We start from the raw sequence: 18500 nt of genomic DNA, 5'->3' as shown, positions 1-18500 counted from the left end.
TTTCATCCAGCCTTAAATTTTATTAAAATATATTGATCACAATTTTCATACTTCATGAGTATCGATCATGGGTTTTCAGGCGGTACTAAGGAGGCGAGACAACATCCAGGCGGATTTTGAAGCAAAGGCTGAAGCTCTTGCCATGAAGAAGGCCGACAAGGATGCGGTAAGTCTATTATTGACTCTTTCCATTCTCCACCTAATCCATTCAGCGTTCTTTGAAAATTCACGGGGATTATTTTTAATAAAACCGAGCTCTAGTCATTCAGTAGACACCACTCCTTTTTAAGCTGTAAAAGGAATTTAGAGAGATCATATAAATATCTCCGGATAGCTGTAGATGTCCCTTAAAGCCAGACTACTCTTGAAATGGGATGCTTTTAAATATTACTTATATTGCCCAAGCTAATATTGCCATATTTAAGTCTCTTTGGCTTTTTGAGTTTATTTTTGTCAATTCCATCAAATATCAGGTGCGGGACGCTTGAACGCTCTGAAAGGGCATTACTGGACAAAGAACCGATGGTGTCTAGAGAAGCTTAGCAGCATCTCGGCACTCTGGTCAATTTAATTACGTGATTTGATTGAGCGCTGTCTCTGATGACTTCTGCTGCTTACTACAAAAGGTCATTTCCAAAATAAGAAGGTATCCCCAATGCTCTGAATTTTTTTTTTATACCAAAATAACTATAAGAATATATTTGATTCACTCACTCACAGCAGGTAGAAAATGATAAACCATAAGACATATTTGAATGTCCACATTCAGCTGTGAATCATTATGTAAAATTGTATCCCAATTTAACTACGAAACAACATATAGTAGTGAGCAGTGTTGGGAAACATACTCTAAAATTGTACTTTGGTCAAGCTGCAAGCTACTAAAAAAAAGAAAAAACAAGGTTCCTAAAATATAGATGGTTACATATTTAAATGTATAAATAACTATTTTATTCTGTGACAAAATATTACATGGACAATATATACTATTTTATTTACATATTTCACTATTTTTTCGGCTAATCATTAGAGGAATTTTAAATGTGTAAACCTGAAGGGAAAAATAATATTACGACTGTTCAATAAAATAAAATAATTGTTTACTCTCATGAGTACCAATCAGCCTTAAGAAAGCTGGATGAAACAATCATTTTTTAATTAATTTATTTATTTTATCATTACATAATTGCATGCACTTTTAAGCCGTTTAAGAGGATACTATCTTTTTAAAATGTATAACGTATTATTAAATATATAATTTATTATTGCAGTAAAATTAGGTAAATTTAAAACTAAAAAGTGATGATCAGCAGCATTTAAAAGGGTCATATGTGTAATGTTTCTGGGCTGTAGAAAGCGCACTACGAAGGATATGCTGAAAAACAAGGTATTTAATAGTAAACTCAGGAGTAACATAGACGTTCACACAAACAATAACCGACCAGGGATAGAACAGAACAGGGAGTATAAATACACAATGTAAAATCAGGCTTTTTAATGTTTTTCTTTTCCTTCAGTGTGTACATTACTGTTTGTGCATGTCTGCGATCTGCAAAGTTACTAAGATTTATTATATCTAACAGAGAACTCTAATCTAGATCTGCCTAAAACGCCTCGATCGAAGTCCAGATATTGTCTACGTCACAATGTGAAATCATGTCATTGTAATGTGACAAAAATGGCGATGTAACATGGTTGTTGATGGCTCGTTGCTTGCAGAGATCTAACCAGTATTCCATTACAAATCCAATATAGCATTTCTGAATTTCCATAGTGTGATGTCATTAACAGCGTTTTGTGAATTCAAGTCCAGACTTGTTCATATTCACGTGTTCATGTGTCCAATGAAGGAATCTAAGGTGCTGAGTTTAGCATGGGACAGCTTGGTGGGACGGTCCCCAGAGGAGGTCAAACAGCAGAAACAGCAGAAACTTAAGGGCGAGATTAAGGAGGTAATATTCCCCATCAGTGCTTGGGCTTGGCCTGACTAGCTTCTTCTGGCTTTATCTGCTCGAGCATTCGTTTGACATATAGATGTGCTTCCCGAGGTGACTCACCCTGTTATGAGGGTGTGTTGTCGCCTTGTCTTTGTTTCACACATTTTTGTTAACAAGGGTAGTTTAGGTCAGCTTTACCTTTGAATGCTGTGGTGTGTGTGATGTCAACATATGCGCTGACTAACATGCTGTGGCTACTTTTAGCATAGTAGGTTTTAAGGTGTGGTGCATGTGACCTTATTTCAGTCTCGTCTAACTACTTTGTGCTAGAGATATGAATGAAACCTCAAATCACGTCTTGTTGAAGAAGAGGTGTCTTATTACTTTTCTTGGAGATCAGGACTGTTTGCTATAGACCCATGAGGCTGAGAAAACCCTCGGTTATAAATCTTGACCTAACGGGTTTGTGTTGCAGGATTATTATGGTTTTTAATAAAAAAAATGTTTTAATAAAAATGTAAAAAAAAAAAAATATATATATATATATATATATATATATATATATGCCGTCAAAGTTAATGTGTTATCTTGTATCCTTTTAAAATTTTTGACAGCATTAAATTTCTCAGGAGTCTAGCGTTATTGCAATCTTGTGGCATTTTCATATTTAATCTATCCAGTTGTGAAAGTTTTAAAGGAACACTCCACCGTTTTTTGTAATATAGCTTATTCACCGTCTCCCCTACATTAAGATAGGTGGGCAAAAGCATTTTTGTCTTAGTTTGGCAGCGCCGACGCTAGCTTAGCTTAGCATAATGAATGGAAACCTATGTTGTCAGATAGCATATTGTGAGTAAAAGTGATAAAAACAAAAAACAAAAAAAAAACTTATTTACTTCTTGTGGCCTGCGTATTCACAACGAGTACAAATAGCAATTCAGATTAAGTCTAGGCGATTTCCTAGGCAGATTTTGACTTGGGACTATATTAGGGTGAATCACAGGCGAAGCACTGCTACTTGGGTGCAGTCATATCACGCAACACCTGAAATCCCCAACTTCCATCAACATACCGGTGTGACCTGACCTGCACCGAGTATCTTCACTTTTGGATTGTTTTTAGTTTGAGAAGTTACAGCAAACATGGTAATCACCTGCATAGCAAAAGGTTGCGAGTTACGAGCAAAGGACACACACCAATGTAATGTTTCACAGAATTCCACAGAATGTGGAACTGAGAAATCGATGGCTAGCTGCTCTGGATATCTGTACTTCAGCACCTCACTACAAAATTAGCCAGTATCGTGTTTGCCAAGAGCATTTTGCACCGGAGGACTATGTTGAAAAAATGCTATATAGGACCAGAAAGACTACATAGTCTGAAGGATACGGCCGTCCCATCCATTTTAAAAGTACAGGCAGAAAAAACTAAGTTGCACATGTAAGTTGTCTTTTATTACTCTTCCTTAGGTGAATCTGTGTATTTATTCAGTTATAAGATAGATGCTGAGAAGCTGTATATAGAGTATGGTTCAAATTGCCTCATCTATTATAACCTCATGTTGAGTTCAACCTGTTTAACATGAACAACATGATTGAAAAAAAAATCTGTTGATGATAAAATCTGCTGATAACGCTGTTATCGTTACCTGTGAAAAAATTGTCTCTCATCCTCACATCCTCAGGCTGTTGAGCAATCGCAACCTCCTCCTTCTGTCTGTCTATTTCCATTGCACGCAGCTCCTCTTCTGAACACTCTGGTTCGTAGAGGTATGGTTCTGGATCTTGTCTGTCTGAGAAGTCACCCACTTCATCTTGCACAAAATTCCCCATGTCCATCGCCATTCACTATGTCTACTGTCGGAAAAATAGCCAGCTAATATTCACGCCGGTATGTTGATGGAAGTTGGGGATTTCAGGTGTTGCGTGATGTAACTGCGCCTAAGTAGCAGTGCTTCGCCTGTGATTCACCTTAAAATATAGTCCCAAGTCAATATCTGCCTAGGAAATCGCCTAGTCTTAATCAGAATTGCTATTTGTACTCATTGTGAATACGCAGGCCACAAGAAGTAAATTTTTTTTTTTGGTTGTTTTTTTTTTTAATCACTTTTACACACAACATGCTACCTGACAACATAGGATTCCATTCATTATGCTAAGCTAAGCTAGCATCGGCGCTGCCAAACTAAGACAATGTATGCACTGAGACAAAAATGCTTTTGCCCACCTATCTTAATGTAGGGGAGACGGTGAATAAGCACTATTTCAAAAAACGGTGGAGTGTTCCTTTTAAGTTTTATATTAGTTTAGTTTTATTAAAAATTAACATTTTTATCTACAAAAAAAAAAGTTAACAGTAGCTAGTGATGTGGTTTGTTAATATGGAAACTTGATTTGGTTCAGAAAGTATCCATCCAGAACACCCTAGCAGCCACATAGCAACCGCCTGGTAACCACCCAAAACTTTAGTGGCGAGTTTTGCATGGGCAAACAATGTACAAATCTCATTTTTACTGCTTCTTTCATAGTGTTTCCTAGCAGACTGCATGATGTTTTAACGGTTAGCACAAATGCTGCAGACACATTGAGCTAGGGTTCACATATCGAAGTTATGGGTTCGAATCTGTCTTGCATCACTTCCTGATCCTGTGCCCCTTACTTTCCCCATAATTTTCTGTCATCTCTTTACTTTCACTATGAATGAGTGAAAAAGGATGCGGTGATGTGCTTTCAGTCCAGTAGAGGGCACTAAAGGTCACTATAAACAGGTGGAAGTACATCATCCCATCGGAATCTCTCTTCAAAAGGTCTAAATAAATAATGCCCTTATGTAATGCAATGACATTCAGACATTTTTAAGTGTCCAAAAAATTGCATATGTAAATCAACCAAGTTTGACCAAGATGATTCATTCATTTATTTAGGAGTGGATATTAGAGAGTGTGTGTGTGTGTGTGTGTGTGTGTGTGTGTGTGTGTGTGTGTGTGTGTGTGTGTGTGTGTGTGTGTGTGTGTGTGTGTGTGTGTGTGTGTGTGTGTGTGTGTGTTTTAGTGACAGCAACATCAGATCAGCGGAACTAATGATCTGGCCTGCTTGTCAGAACGTAGACGTGGCTGTAGACAACGTCTCATCCCTAGAGAACTGCATCCATTCACCAAACACAACTGCTGTTCCACAAGACAGCCTCACATCTGATTCACACGCTACAATGGAAATGAGATGGAGCTCGAACAGATAGCCACCTCTGACCTTCATTAGCTTACCTGTCAATAAACATCTCGCTCTCTATTTCAATCTCTTTTAAATGTTCCTCTCAGTCTTGGCCCACTGATCTGACGTGCTGCCGTTCCCACAGGCCTGTCATTCCTGACATCACTAGGCATGTTTACTCTTCATCTCTCGCTCAGTTTAGACACTGGTACTGTTGAATGTCATCTGGAGGTGCTTTCACCCCTAGAGAGCTGTCGTACTAAATAGAGTACATAGAGTTGTTAATGGCCACACTGTGAGCCAATCACAAGCTGCGCAGTGACACGAAAGCAATCGTGCATTGTGCGAAGACCCTAAAAATACACAAGGTGGCTGAAAGTTTGTCAACACCATTGTCTAATTAGGGGGTTTTACTATTTAAGTTACAAAATCTACTTTTGCTGAGTTTAATTGCATTTATTGGACAATAAATCTATTAAAATTAGTGTTTTCTGTTAGAATATATTTTAAAATGCAGTTTATTCCTGTTATGGCTAAGCTGAATTTTCAGCATCATTACTCCAGGCTTCAGTGTCACATGATCCTTCATAAATCATTCTGATATGCTGATTTGATACTCAAGAAACATTTCTTTTTATTATCAATATTTTAAAAAGTTGTGCTTAATTTTAGTGGAAACCGTGATACGTTATGAAGCAGAGTAATATAAAATGGATAACTATGATAGTCTGGTTTGAAAACAAGTTAAAAGCTGTCAGATATGCTTAGCGTCATTGTTTGAACAACTCTTTTAGACTTTCGAGACAACTTGCAGTGAGCCAAGAAACATTAACTTAATTACAGTGAACGATGTAGTTGATATCAGCATGACAATATTATTCCTGCATGCTCAGCAAGTTTCTACAGTAGTTATACTCCTCAGTAATGAAAGCCTTTACAACACTGTAAAACGTCAGCAGTCTGATGGTGGAAGAGCTGCTGTAATAATATTGGTGTTGTTGACATGTTGGTTTTTACTTGTCCGTTCAGAGCTACATGACTTATCTCTAGAGTCATGGGTCAGGATTAGGTATGCGCAAAACGACATATTTTCAAAATTGGTAAGTCGGTAGGTCATCTGAGGGATTAGTTGAATAGTCTGTGCAAAGGAAATCCTTTACAAGTTTAGGGTTGTGACCACCAGACTCAATTAAATCGGTTTCTTGGCAATAAATGGTAAATGCAGCCCTTTCAATAGATTCAATACATTTTTTTTTTTTTTTTTTAATTAGAGGCTTTTATTGCAAAGAAACTATGATAGTGCTTTCAATAAAAGACAGCTGTATCTTAATATGCATATACAGGTGATTTTAAAGTGTAAAACACTGATTCTAACACACACACACATACAGTATATATGAAGACCTCCGAAGCAAAAGCCTGTAAAAGCCACCTCTGTCAAAAATTAGATAATAATATTGAGTGAATGCTCTCCGCACATAGTATACGTTCATCAAATACTTTCACTTTCAAACTCACTAAATCCCTCCCTCAGCCCTTTTAGAATTGCCTGTAGAAACCTATACATAGGAGCCTTATAAAAATGTTAATATTAAACAAAAACTTTAGACAGACTTAGAGGGTTTTGCAACTGAAGTCTTCATATATATATATATATATATATATATATATATATATATATATATATATATATATATATATATATATATATACACATATACATATACATATAATACTGTTATATTATATGTATTAAAACACACATGTATTATAATACATTTGTTATATGTGTGTGTGTGTGTGTGTGTGTGTGTGTGTGTGTGTGTGTGTGTGTGTGTGTGTGTGTGTGTGTGTGTGTGTGTGTGTGTGTGTGTGTGTGTGTGTGTGTGTGTGTGTGCGCTTCTTGTGAATGGCCTTCAATGCAGTTAAAGATGTTAGACGTAAGACGGACTAGTTAAGACACTGATACTTTAGAGGATAAGTGGACCATGCTAACCAACCAATCCTTGTGTTTAGATGAGAGATGAGCTGGATAAGATGGAGGACCGGCTGGAGTGGGCCAATAATGCACTCAAGAGCGACTGGACCCGCTGGCAGAAGGTCATGAGAACTGACCTACGATCAGCCTTCGTCGACACAGCAGAGACGAACGTCAACTACTATGAAAAGGTGAGATGTTTGATTAGTGTGTGTGTGTGTGTGTGTGTGTGTGTGTGTGTGTGTGTGTGTGTGTGTGTGTGTGTGTGGCAAGAAAAAAAAAGATAAATTATATATTAATTTATTCTCATTAATATTATTAGTACATGTCTTTTTATCAAATTTCTGTGGCCACCATTTTATAAAAGCAATAAGCCACTTGAGGTTGGTTGTTACTATTTTAAATTTGATCACACATTAAAATAGTGATTGAGAAGATTGATTGACATTATTTGAGAAGATTTTAGAACTGAGAAATAAACATTCAAAGGTGGTAAAAATACTTTGGACAAGACTTGGACAGACCACTGACAGATTTGAGAGGGTTGTATGTGGCCGTCTGCCTGTATTCATTTGCACATGATCCCTGGATCTGTGCCAGCAGAGGGTGGTAGTATCTCATTTTATCCCTGCTGACAAGTAATTGCACTCCAAGTCTATAAATGTTGACATTGCTCGCTATATTGGACGTGTGTTAGCCGGTTCACTGCTTAATTTATCTTTTTTTAAAGGTCTCTTCCTTTGCTTTTCAGTCGTAAACAAAAAATTATGACCTCAAAGTTGAAGGTATTTTGCAACATCACAACATAAGCAAAGGAAGAAAGTTGAACTGTCAAAGTTTTAGAGATGTTGTGATCTCTGGTTACCTGCTGTGACCTTAGAAGCTCTAGAGACCAACCTGTTGTTGGACAGAAACAGATGAATGCGTCTATAGCGAGAACGAATATAAAAGGGTCTCTGTTATGTCTCCAGAGAGGTTGAGGAGACATCCACCGGGATTTTTAAGATGGAAACAGATTTGAAAAAAAGCCATGTTGAAAGAACTGTCATTCTTTCCAGTGTTGAGGGAAGCTACTTTGAAAACGTAGCTTGCCAAACTATTCATTTAAAGTAGTTTTGAGTACAGACAAAAACTAGCAGGGAAACTTAAATCAAAATGGCAGTTTGCAAAAGAACAAAACCTAGACTGAAACTAATAACATGCACTACAATAGGAACAAAAACTAAACCCAATTACAGGAGAAAATCATAGAAGGTTTTGTAATTGCAGGTCTGATTTTATTGAATGAATTTCCCCAGGCCTGACCTCAATTTTTTTTTCGTTTTGTACATGACCATTAGGCTATGGAAGCTTGTTTCCACCATGGAAAAAATACTTTTTATTTCACAATTCTGACTTTTTTCTTCTCAGAATTGTGAGATATACTCAAAATTCTGAGAAGAAAAAAGTCAAACAGAATTACGAGATATAAACTCGCAATTCTAACTTTTATATCTCACAAGTCTTTATATCTTGCATTTCTGAGTTTGTCTCTCACAGTTCTGAGAATAAAAAGTCAGAATTGTGAGAAAAAGTTAGAATTCTCACATATTCTGAAAAAAAAGTTAATAAGCCATTTGTTGGGTCTCTAAAAAATAGCACCTAACAATACCATTATACCATCATATATATGTTCAAGAGTAAACATTGATATTTACAGGTAATATAGCCTACATAATATATTGTTTGCATTAAGGTAATTTTAAACTTTAAAAATTTAACTTTTACTTTACACAATAAACTTATGTAATTTTGCTTCATCATCTATTATATTGCATGAAATAAATAAATAATCAGTCAATCTCTACTGATAAGTAAAATATTTTTTAGTGAGTTTCGTATAGTACGATCCAAAAATCGTAGAAAATCTGGGATTTTTTTTCATGAATTTGAACCTGGAAATTGAATTTTAGGGCGTTTAAACACCTGAAAGTCCGCACCAAGGTCCTAACCAAAGTTCACGTTTTGATAAATTTTATACTTTCAGAAAGTTTTGGTTTGGTTTCACACTGCAATTATGCAAGCGCACTAAAGAACTTTACGTGACATACTTGCGTCCTGTCATCATCATCTACTATGTGGGCTGCATCTTGACATTGATTGGTTTGCGAATGGACGTGCGTCTGACGTCAGCGTGTTGTTAATTCGGCGGGTAACTTTGATAACATTCCATTAAAGTTTTGCTTTCTCCTGAAGCTAGTAGTAATAGGGGCTCTTCATATTGGAAGATGAACAGCTCTTTACTTAACCATAATGAGGTTAAATTAGAGCTGGGAAGACTGATTGATTTTTACTGGAATAAGGCTAAACATGAAAATTAATTTGGCACCAATTGGGAAATGTTAAAATTTGAAATTGGGAAATTTTTAAGAAAATATAGTTCTAATTTGGCCATTTCAAAACGGCTTGAAAAATTGAAAGGGGTCAGTGAAATCTCATCTATTTCCAGGATTTTACTTGAAAATTTGTCAGATAGTCAAAGAGCATATTTAAGTGAATTGCAATTTAAGTTAGATGACTTGTATAAATTAAGAGCAGAAGGTGCTTTCATTAGGTCAAGGCAAAGGTGGCTAGAATTTGGGGAAAAGATGTCATCTTATTTTTTCAAACTTGAGAAAAATAGGGCTAAAAACAATTCTATCTATCAGTTAAATATTGAGGGGTCCGTCTCAGAAAATCCAAAAGGAATTTCCCAATTTTGTTATAAATTTTATTCAAATTTGTATAGTTCTAAATTTAATGTAGCTGATTTAGACTGTAAGCACATTGATAATGTTAATTCTATTAATCAGGATGATAAGTTTCTCTGTGATTTACCAATTACTGTTGATGAGGTTAAGGTCGCAATTTCGCATCTAAAATGTAACAAGTCGCCTGGTAACGATGGGATAGCGGCTGAATTTTATAAGTCTTACTCTGAGGTTATATCCCCTTTTCTCCTTGAAGTGTATATAGAGAGCTTAAATTGTTCTGAGCTTACAACAAGTATGAAGCAAGGTGTCATTTGCTTAATACCTAAACCTAAAAAGGACACACTTTTATTAGATAACTGGAGACCCATCAGTCTCCTTAGTAATGATTATAATTGTTTGCCCTTATTTTCTCAAGTCGTTTCAAGTCGATTTTAAACTCCATCATTGATGAAAATCAGTCAGGTTTTATGGAAGGCCATCATATTTTCAATAATATTACGCTTGTCTTCGACCTTATTGATTACTCAGATCTGATTGAGGATGACAGTTTAATTCTTTTTTTGGACTTTTTCAAGGCCTTTGACACTATTGAGCATCCTTTCATTTTTTTTTTTTTTTTGGTTTCGGGCCCTATTTGTGTAATGCCATGAAAACATTGTATGCGGGAGGAAACAGCTCTGTGAAATTGGGCCATGGCACAACCCAGAGATTTCTTCTGGAAAGAGGAATTCGGCAGGGCTGTCCAGTGTCTGTATATCTTTTTCTTATAGTAGCGCAGACTTTCTGTCATCTTATTAAGGATAGTAAGCTTGAAGGAATTCTTATTGCCGGTAGAACTATCTTAATTAGTCAACTAGCTGATGACAGCCTTATTTTAAAAAAACTCCAGTCAGGTTCATCAGGCGATTAAAAGTATTCAGTTGTTTTCTAATGCCTCAGGTCTGCACCTTAATATTATAAAATGTGAAATTTTAGCCTTGAAAAGCTCCCCTCTTGTACCTATGGATGGTATCCCTGTTAAAGAAGCTGTTAAGTATTTGGGTGTTGTTGTCTCTAGGAGTGAGCAAGATAGAGTTTCTCTTAATTTTAATCCTGCTCTTGAAAAGATTAAAAGCAAATTTAATCTCTGGTTATTAAGGGACTTGTCCCTCAGAGGTAGAGTCCTTCTGTCAAAAGCGGAAGGGATTTCCAGATTAACCTACTGTATATTGCTTCATCTATACATTTAGACAATAAGACTATCAAAACTATTGATCAGATTTTGTTTAATTTGCTTTGGAAGAATCGTGTGCACTACATCCGTAAATCTGTTATTTTAAATTCACTTAAAAGTGGCGGCTTGGATTTTTTAGATTTCGATACCTTTAAATAATACCTTCAGAATTAATTGGTTAAAATTTGGTTTGAATAAACCTTCTCTGTGGGATTTTATTCCTAATTTTATTTTTGACCAACTTGGGGGCCTTTCTTTTTTACTGATGTGTGATTATAAAATTGACAAATTGCCGGTGAAACTCTCTGCCTTTCATGCTCAAGCTTTATTGGCCTGGAAGCTGATCTACAAGCACAACTTCTCTCCGCAGCGTTGTTTTATCTGGAATAACCGTTGTATTTTGTATAAACACAAAAGTATTTTTCTAAAATGTTGGTTTGGAAAGGGTATTGTTTTAGTTTGTCATTTGTTTAACTCTCAAGGATACCTTATGACGTATGATGAGTTTCTTTTGCACTTTAATTTTCCTGTGACTCCCAAGGAGTTTGCTCTTGTATTTTCTGCAATCAGTTCTGGTTTAATGTCTTTATGTAGAGGTGTCTTGTCTTTAGTTGATGTACCAGTAATTAACCCAACTGACACAGTATGTGGTAAAATTTGTTTTGTACAGTCCAAAAGCAGCAACAAGTCTATTCGTAATTTATTTTTGAAGGAGGTTGTTACCAAATGTTGCTCTATTACTTATTGGGCTAAATTTGTTAATGACGTTGATTGGGAACGTGTTTGGTTGTTACCTCATAAATTATTTGTTACAAATAAGGTCAAAGAAATCTCCTCCAGAATATTGCACAAATTCTACCATGTCAAACATTTCCTTAGTAGGTTTAGGAAAGACATTGATGTGAGTTGCTCTTTCTGCTCTCTGCACTTGGAAACAGTACCCCATATTTTCTGGCATTGTAGTCATGTGAAAAGATTATGGTATGAGGTGTCTATGTTTATTAAGGATAAAGTGCTTTTTAATTTTGTTTTGCTTTTGAAAATGTAATTTTTGGTAATTTAAAGTATGATAGCAGTGTGATTAAGGAGGCTTTTGTAATTAATTTGATAATTGTATTAGTCAAATTTTACATCCATAAGTGTAAGTTTTCTAACAAAAAGCCCCTTTTCTCTGTATTTCTTATAGAATTCAAAAATTATTTTTCTACTATTCAATCTAGTACTAATGCAAAAGCTAATAAGACTGTGCATTTGTGTACTGTCTTCAAAATCTTTGATTGATACGAGGTCTTGTCCCTTTTTTTTTTACCTTTTTTTTTTACTTTTTTTTTTTTTTACCTTTATTGTATTTTTGTATCTCCCCTGGCTTTAAAGTGTATCATGTATTGTATTGTCTTGTTTAAGCAATAAAAAAAAATAATAATAACTTTGACAACATGAATGAACAGACGTATATCGTTGCAACTGTATTGTTATTTTTATGGTATAATTACCTGCAGCAACAACTATAAACAAGGCTAGTTCATATTCGCCAAATGAACGTCCTCGTTGTGCGAACATTTTATCGTCGCCGGAAGGAAAGGAGGAGAAGACTGCAAGCAATCATGCGAGCTCTGGCACCATTAAAAACCTCGTCTCCTCCTCTCCCCATGTGCTACCACGGTTAATTTTTCCTGCCACCTTCTGTTTTTTCGGCTATGCGGGAACCACCCGAACTTCCTGTAAAAGGTCTGAAAGTCCGAACCATACAGAAATGCGTTCACACTAGAAACGAACCAAACCGTTGTTCAGTTTGATCCAGACCGAGAGACTACCTCTTTTCTTCAGACCAAATTTCATCTGTTTGGTCCGGACCGTGGTCCGGGGGAGGTTTCACACCTGTAACGTTAATTTTGATTTGGACCAAACTGAAAAGTCCGAAAGTCCGGACCAAACAAGGTAGGTGTGAAAGGGCCCTTAAATAACTTTTGCACAGACTTGAGTACTAGAGTTCCTAAAGTCATATCAAAATATCTTTTTGAATTATTATTCTGCTAATATAACTTCTTGTGTAAATGTTTAGTGATGTTTGTGTTTGTGTGTGTGTGTGTGTGTGTGTGTGTGTGTGTGTGTGTGTGTGTGTGTGTGTGTGTGTGTGTGTGTGTGTGTGTGTGTGTGTGTGTGTGTGTGTGTGTGTGTGTGTGTGTGTGTGTGTGTGTGTGTGTGTGTGTGTGTGTGTGTGTGTGTGTGTGTGTGTGTTTGATTGGAATTACTCTGTGAAGAACGAAACCGTTAATTGGGAAATAATCGCATAGTTTCTGAATCAATTTTCCAGGTCTAATCAGCGTAGTGCAGTATTGTGTATAAATATGAATTATACTTCATAAACTTTTTCTTAGTTCTCTGTTCTTTTGGGCGCTTCTGCCTTTGCCGTTCTCCCCGCTGAAGTCATTTTCTTACGACGAATGGGAACACTTCAGTCTCCGCTGAGAATAGAAAAATGCATTTTCCACCTCAGTTTGTGATCGCCTCATTTTCATTTTTCTTGTCCTCATTTGATCGAATTGTGCTGGAGGGGTCAACCAATGTTCTTTTAAAAATTACTTCACCCAGTAATGAAAATTCTGTCATCGTCCTTTTTCTTCTGTGGAACATTATATATATATACATTTTTTTATATATATATTTTTATTAATTGATTTAATAATTATAATTTTTTAATAATTTGTATATTATAATTATAATAATTAATATTAGCTTCCAGGTCTAAACAACATGACAACTGTGCATTTTTATTTATTATTTAGTTTCACATCTTGGTTTCAACCTATCATGAAGACATTTGCATTCAACCTCAGCTCTCTCTATACATTATGCTGACAATGCAAACTGATATAAGAAACACTGTAGCCCTGCACACTGATGTGGGTGGATGTTCAACATTTGCAATGCCGTACATTACAAACACAGCAGCCATGCACTGCAACATAGCATCTTCAGAGAATTGCCATGGAGACGCCATAGCAACAAGGCTGTAGCTGAAACGATGGCAAAGATGAGAGAGCTGTCATTACATGTTACATATAATTCAACCGGCACAGAGCCTTTGAAGGATTTTCAAAATGCAAAATATATTTTGTAACCAGGGTTAAAGCAACAGCTGATACAAATGACGTTTCAAAATTCACATCTCGAGCTCTTCGGCCGTGTAGCTTCTGTTGTTTGCTGTCTGATCTGCACAGTTACGTCTCATTTGTATCTGTGTTGAGGCACGTTGTAATTTAAACCATCAGTAACCGTGTTTCAGACAGAGACGTATTGCAAAGCAAACCCTTTGACTGTCTAAACTACTCGAATAGATATTGACATGCTCAATCTTTGTCAATAAACTCTTCTCTTCTCGTTCTGCTCACCTAATCAGTCTTCTGGAATGGTCATATGTATTGTGCCTTTATTATAGTTTTTACTAGTATGTGCTTATATGCAGTGCATTGACCTTTTGTCATTGATTCTGAGGCTTGTAGAACATTTTCTCAAAAGTTAGTTGTGCTTTTCTTGGTTCCGTTCTTTTTTTTTTCTCTTGCTTTTCCACAATTACTATTGAAAGCTGAAGTAATTTTTCATGACAAATGGGAAAATTGCTGGAAAATATGCATTTTCCACCTCTGAATGTAATCGCTTCATTTTTATTTTTATTCTGCTCATTTGGTTGTGCAGGAATGGTCAACTAATTTAAAGGGATAGTTCAGCCAAAAATGAAAATTCTGTCATAATTACTCAACTTCGTGTCATTCCAAACCTGGATGAATTTTTCTTCAGTGGAACACAAAATAAAAATTATATATATATATATATATATATATGTAAATTATTTATTGAACATTGGAGTATGTGTCTGTTGTTGCTGCCATTTTAAAAGCAAAAAAATCACTATTATTTGCATTCAGCGTTGTTTTATTCTTTGTTGGTCAAGGCTGGCCCACACTAAAAGATTTTTAAAATCTTATCTGATTTTTTAAAAAAGTGAGCGACCACAAATATGAAAAATCATAGATTTAACAGTTTTGTTCCTATAGTGTGTGGAAAGCCACGATGTGACCAAGCGAGAACAACACACACAATCTATAGAACCATCAAGTTAGTCGGGACTTTACTTAGGATTTTCGGGAGGGGAGAATTGGGCCAAAAATTGTCCCGATTATCTTGCAGTGTGTGGGTGCCTTCAGTTCTCTTTTCGTATATGAATGCACAGTGCAGAGTTCTCAACTTTAGCAAGCGAAGTACGACAATTCCTAGAACATGCTTTCATATCAATCTCCTGCAAGTGAATGGCACATTAAAGTCTTGAGTGATCACCCTTTTACCCAGCTGCTGAGATTCAGTGGTGCCAAGCCCGATCGCATCTGTCCCATTCAGCTTTGGCATACAGTTTTATTTTCTGTGATTTAATCAGTATCTCGAAACCAGAGTTATACAGGTGTCTGCTTCCTTAAACTAGGCCGTTTGATACTAAGACGAATATAGTGTGATAGTGTGCGTGTCCTAGTGTGATTCGGAGGGTGACTGTGGTCCAGCGCCCTCACGCATGGCCTGTCTAAAGTCATTTACCAAGGTCACGTCACGTCTGAATCCTGTGGTGATGGAGTACATTGATTAACTGCTTTTGACAGTCAGTGGGCCGCAGCCAATGCGCCTCCAGAGATTCTGCTATGAAACACGCTTGCGAGTGGCATCCGAGCGGTTTGGGTCGAGGTGTTTCGGGGCTTGGGCGACGGTTGACGAGTTCCTTTGAAGACATTTATCAAGGGCTTAGAAAGTGGCACCTAAATGGCACTCGGTATGAGTTGCGACCAAAGCTTCTGAATGAAATTGGAAACCAAATAGAAGCCACTTGTCAGGCCTCACGGTTTTCGTTGTTTTAACATCCATCTATTTCACTGCAGTTAGAGAGTTTTTACTGATATATTTACTGAGAACGTACATTGATGCATTAAGGGAAGCTCACTCACATTTCCTTTGGAAATTTTATTTCGAGTTTTTTATATATTTTTGTTATAGGGATAATCCACGGCTAGCTATGCATTAAATGATTTTAATGCACAACGTGGAGGCGAAGTGCATTAAAATTGTTTAATGCACAGCTAGCCGTGAATTATCCTGCTTATACCATGGTCATTTGCCAACATTGACAAGTTAAATCTATTATTGATGTTTGCAGCGCAATATTTGCCCGGAAGAGTAAAATTGACAGTTATTTTCATTAGTTGTCGCATTCAGCCTGCTTTAAATCAGACACAGAGATAAAGTAGTGCGTAAGATTAGTTGTTTGAATGCATTATATCATTTATTTGAATTAATTATTGAGAGATGAGAGATGCGTACCTGCATCTGTTCAGAGTATCTCTTTCTATTAACAAAGAAGCTGTGAGTTTAATTCCTTCAGAATAGCATTATAACCCCCTCATGCTGAGAAATATAATGTAGCGATTCAGTAACAAAGCTATTTTATTACTAAAAGTCGCAGAACAGCGTTAAGTTCCTGTGCTGCTGAATGTTTCTGTGTGTGCTTTCCCCAATCTGTGTGTGTGTGTGTGTGTGTGTGTGTGTGTGTGTGTGTGTGTGTGTGTGTGTGTGTGTGTGTGTGTGTGTGTGTGTGTGTGTGTGTGTGTGTGTGTGTGTGTGTGTGTGTGTGTGTGTGTGTGTGTGTGTGTGTGTACTTATATAAATTAATATAAATATTCAGTGGATATATATATAATTCTTAAATCTAATATAGATTAATATAATTTATATTAATTTGTATAATTATAGTTAATTATTAATCGTTTTATTTACATAATTTATTGAACATTGTTTCTAAAAGCAGTAAAGTCAAAGGAAAGTCTGTTCACTTGATGGCCATATTTGCAACGCCTCCGGGCAGCTTTTCGGGCATCCAAGATAGGAATTGGGAGAATCCTGAAATCTCAAAAAATGCTTGCCGAACTCACAATTACATAACATATTTCAAATCCACAGCAAAATCGGACATGTCCCATAACCCATGTTTCTTCAAAAAAAACTGTTTTAAAGCTAGATCCATCAATGCACATGTGCAGTCCTAAGTGCGAGTATCAGAACACTGACTGTTTCTATTGCAAATGCAGTGACATGATGACTATACTAATCAGTGATTGGCTCTTTTATTTAAAAGGCGGGACTTATTCCGCCATATTGCGCTTTGCACTTTCTACCATTCATAAGTAATATGAGTGCACGTCTATGGTAAAGTTTGTTGTTGTGTCTGACTTGTCTAAATCTATTTATTACACTGCTTCACATGGCTTATTGCTTTAATATAAATGTGTGTGTGTGTGTTTTCTTGCAGTGTTTGGCTGTATGGGAGTCGTTCTTGCATTCTCAAAGGAAAGAGGCCGAAGGAAATGGAAAGGTTGACTGTTCCTAATCTCCCATGGTGCTTTTAGGTATACGGGACCACACATGATGCTTTTATTTCTGCAGACACCAATAAGATTCATATTTAGAGACTGAAACACCAAACACCAAAGAAAATGACAGTCACCCTAAAAGAACATCTAACAGCTTTAGCAACTGACCCAGAGAGAACTATAATGGAAGTATGGTTTCCTCTGTCATCAGTACATTTGCTCCAAATTGATAACAGGGAAAAATCATATTGCCAAATCTTTTGTACTGAGATATATTTTTCTTTTTTGTTTATACGAGTACAACATGAGATGAGAAAAATAATGCAATTCCTGGAAAATGAAGATGCTCACATTATGTCTTTATTGCACCATCTGACCTTTCTAGTGAGAATTCTATCCTTATGATGTTTGAGATTCATATGTCTTGCCCTTTTGCAGATCAATGCAAATGCAGTTTACCTCTTATAAGAGCTGCCTTGCTGCAAAAACCATTCGATTAGTGTATGAATAAATATAAATGCACTCTGAATGGATGCATTTCTTGCATTGGACTGAATTCATCATTGTGCTATTCAGGTTTCTGAAGCTAAATCTTTATGCAAACATCATATATTGAAGATGATGCTACATTCCAGAATTGTTTACATGATATTAAAATCATAAATCAAAAGAGTTTAACTGTTGCCTTTGAATATGAAAAGAGTGTATTGTTTTAGATACTATTATTTGAATGTGGTGCACTAATATCTTTAAGTGTAATAAATTGCAGACTGGTTTAAAACTGCTTTTATAGTTCATTAGTGAAATTAATGTCTTGGAATTATATATGTATTCTTTGAACAAGTAAATTTGTTATTGAAAAGATGATTGAACAATGTTTTGTGGTGTGTGTTTTTGTTCTCTCTCAAGAGAAAGTGAGCACACAGAGCGTCATGTTGGATCCTAAACTAGGTTACAATCACAGCTTGATCACATGAAACATTAAAAAGCTCTTTATATAATAAACCCAAGATTGATCTACCTA

At 36.2% G+C, this 18500-nt stretch overlaps 1 protein-coding gene across 2 annotated transcripts in view; it reads left to right on the top strand.

The window, feature by feature from the left end:
- The window catches only part of snx7 (sorting nexin 7), a 26381-nt gene extending 7881 nt beyond the window's left edge, over nt 1-18500 (top strand). The window contains exons 7-10 of one of the 2 annotated variants that reach the window (XM_077245067.1): nt 80-166; nt 1851-1952; nt 7163-7315; nt 17416-18500. In XM_077245067.1, the coding sequence (XP_077101182.1) occupies nt 80-166; nt 1851-1952; nt 7163-7315; nt 17416-17493 (420 nt within the window). In that variant the 3' untranslated portion in view covers nt 17494-18500. The remainder of the gene's footprint in view (nt 1-79; nt 167-1850; nt 1953-7162; nt 7316-17415) is intronic. The other variant, XM_077245068.1, reaches the window with a different exon arrangement.

This window comes from Siphateles boraxobius, unplaced genomic scaffold, assembly GCF_051911475.1.
Source record: "Siphateles boraxobius isolate OS27281-9 unplaced genomic scaffold, OSU_SipBor_1 26, whole genome shotgun sequence".
In the NCBI taxonomy this organism is placed as follows: Eukaryota; Metazoa; Chordata; class Actinopteri; order Cypriniformes; family Leuciscidae; genus Siphateles; species Siphateles boraxobius.
Note: the sequence above shows the minus strand (reverse complement) of the source record. Positions and strands in the feature narration are given on the sequence as shown.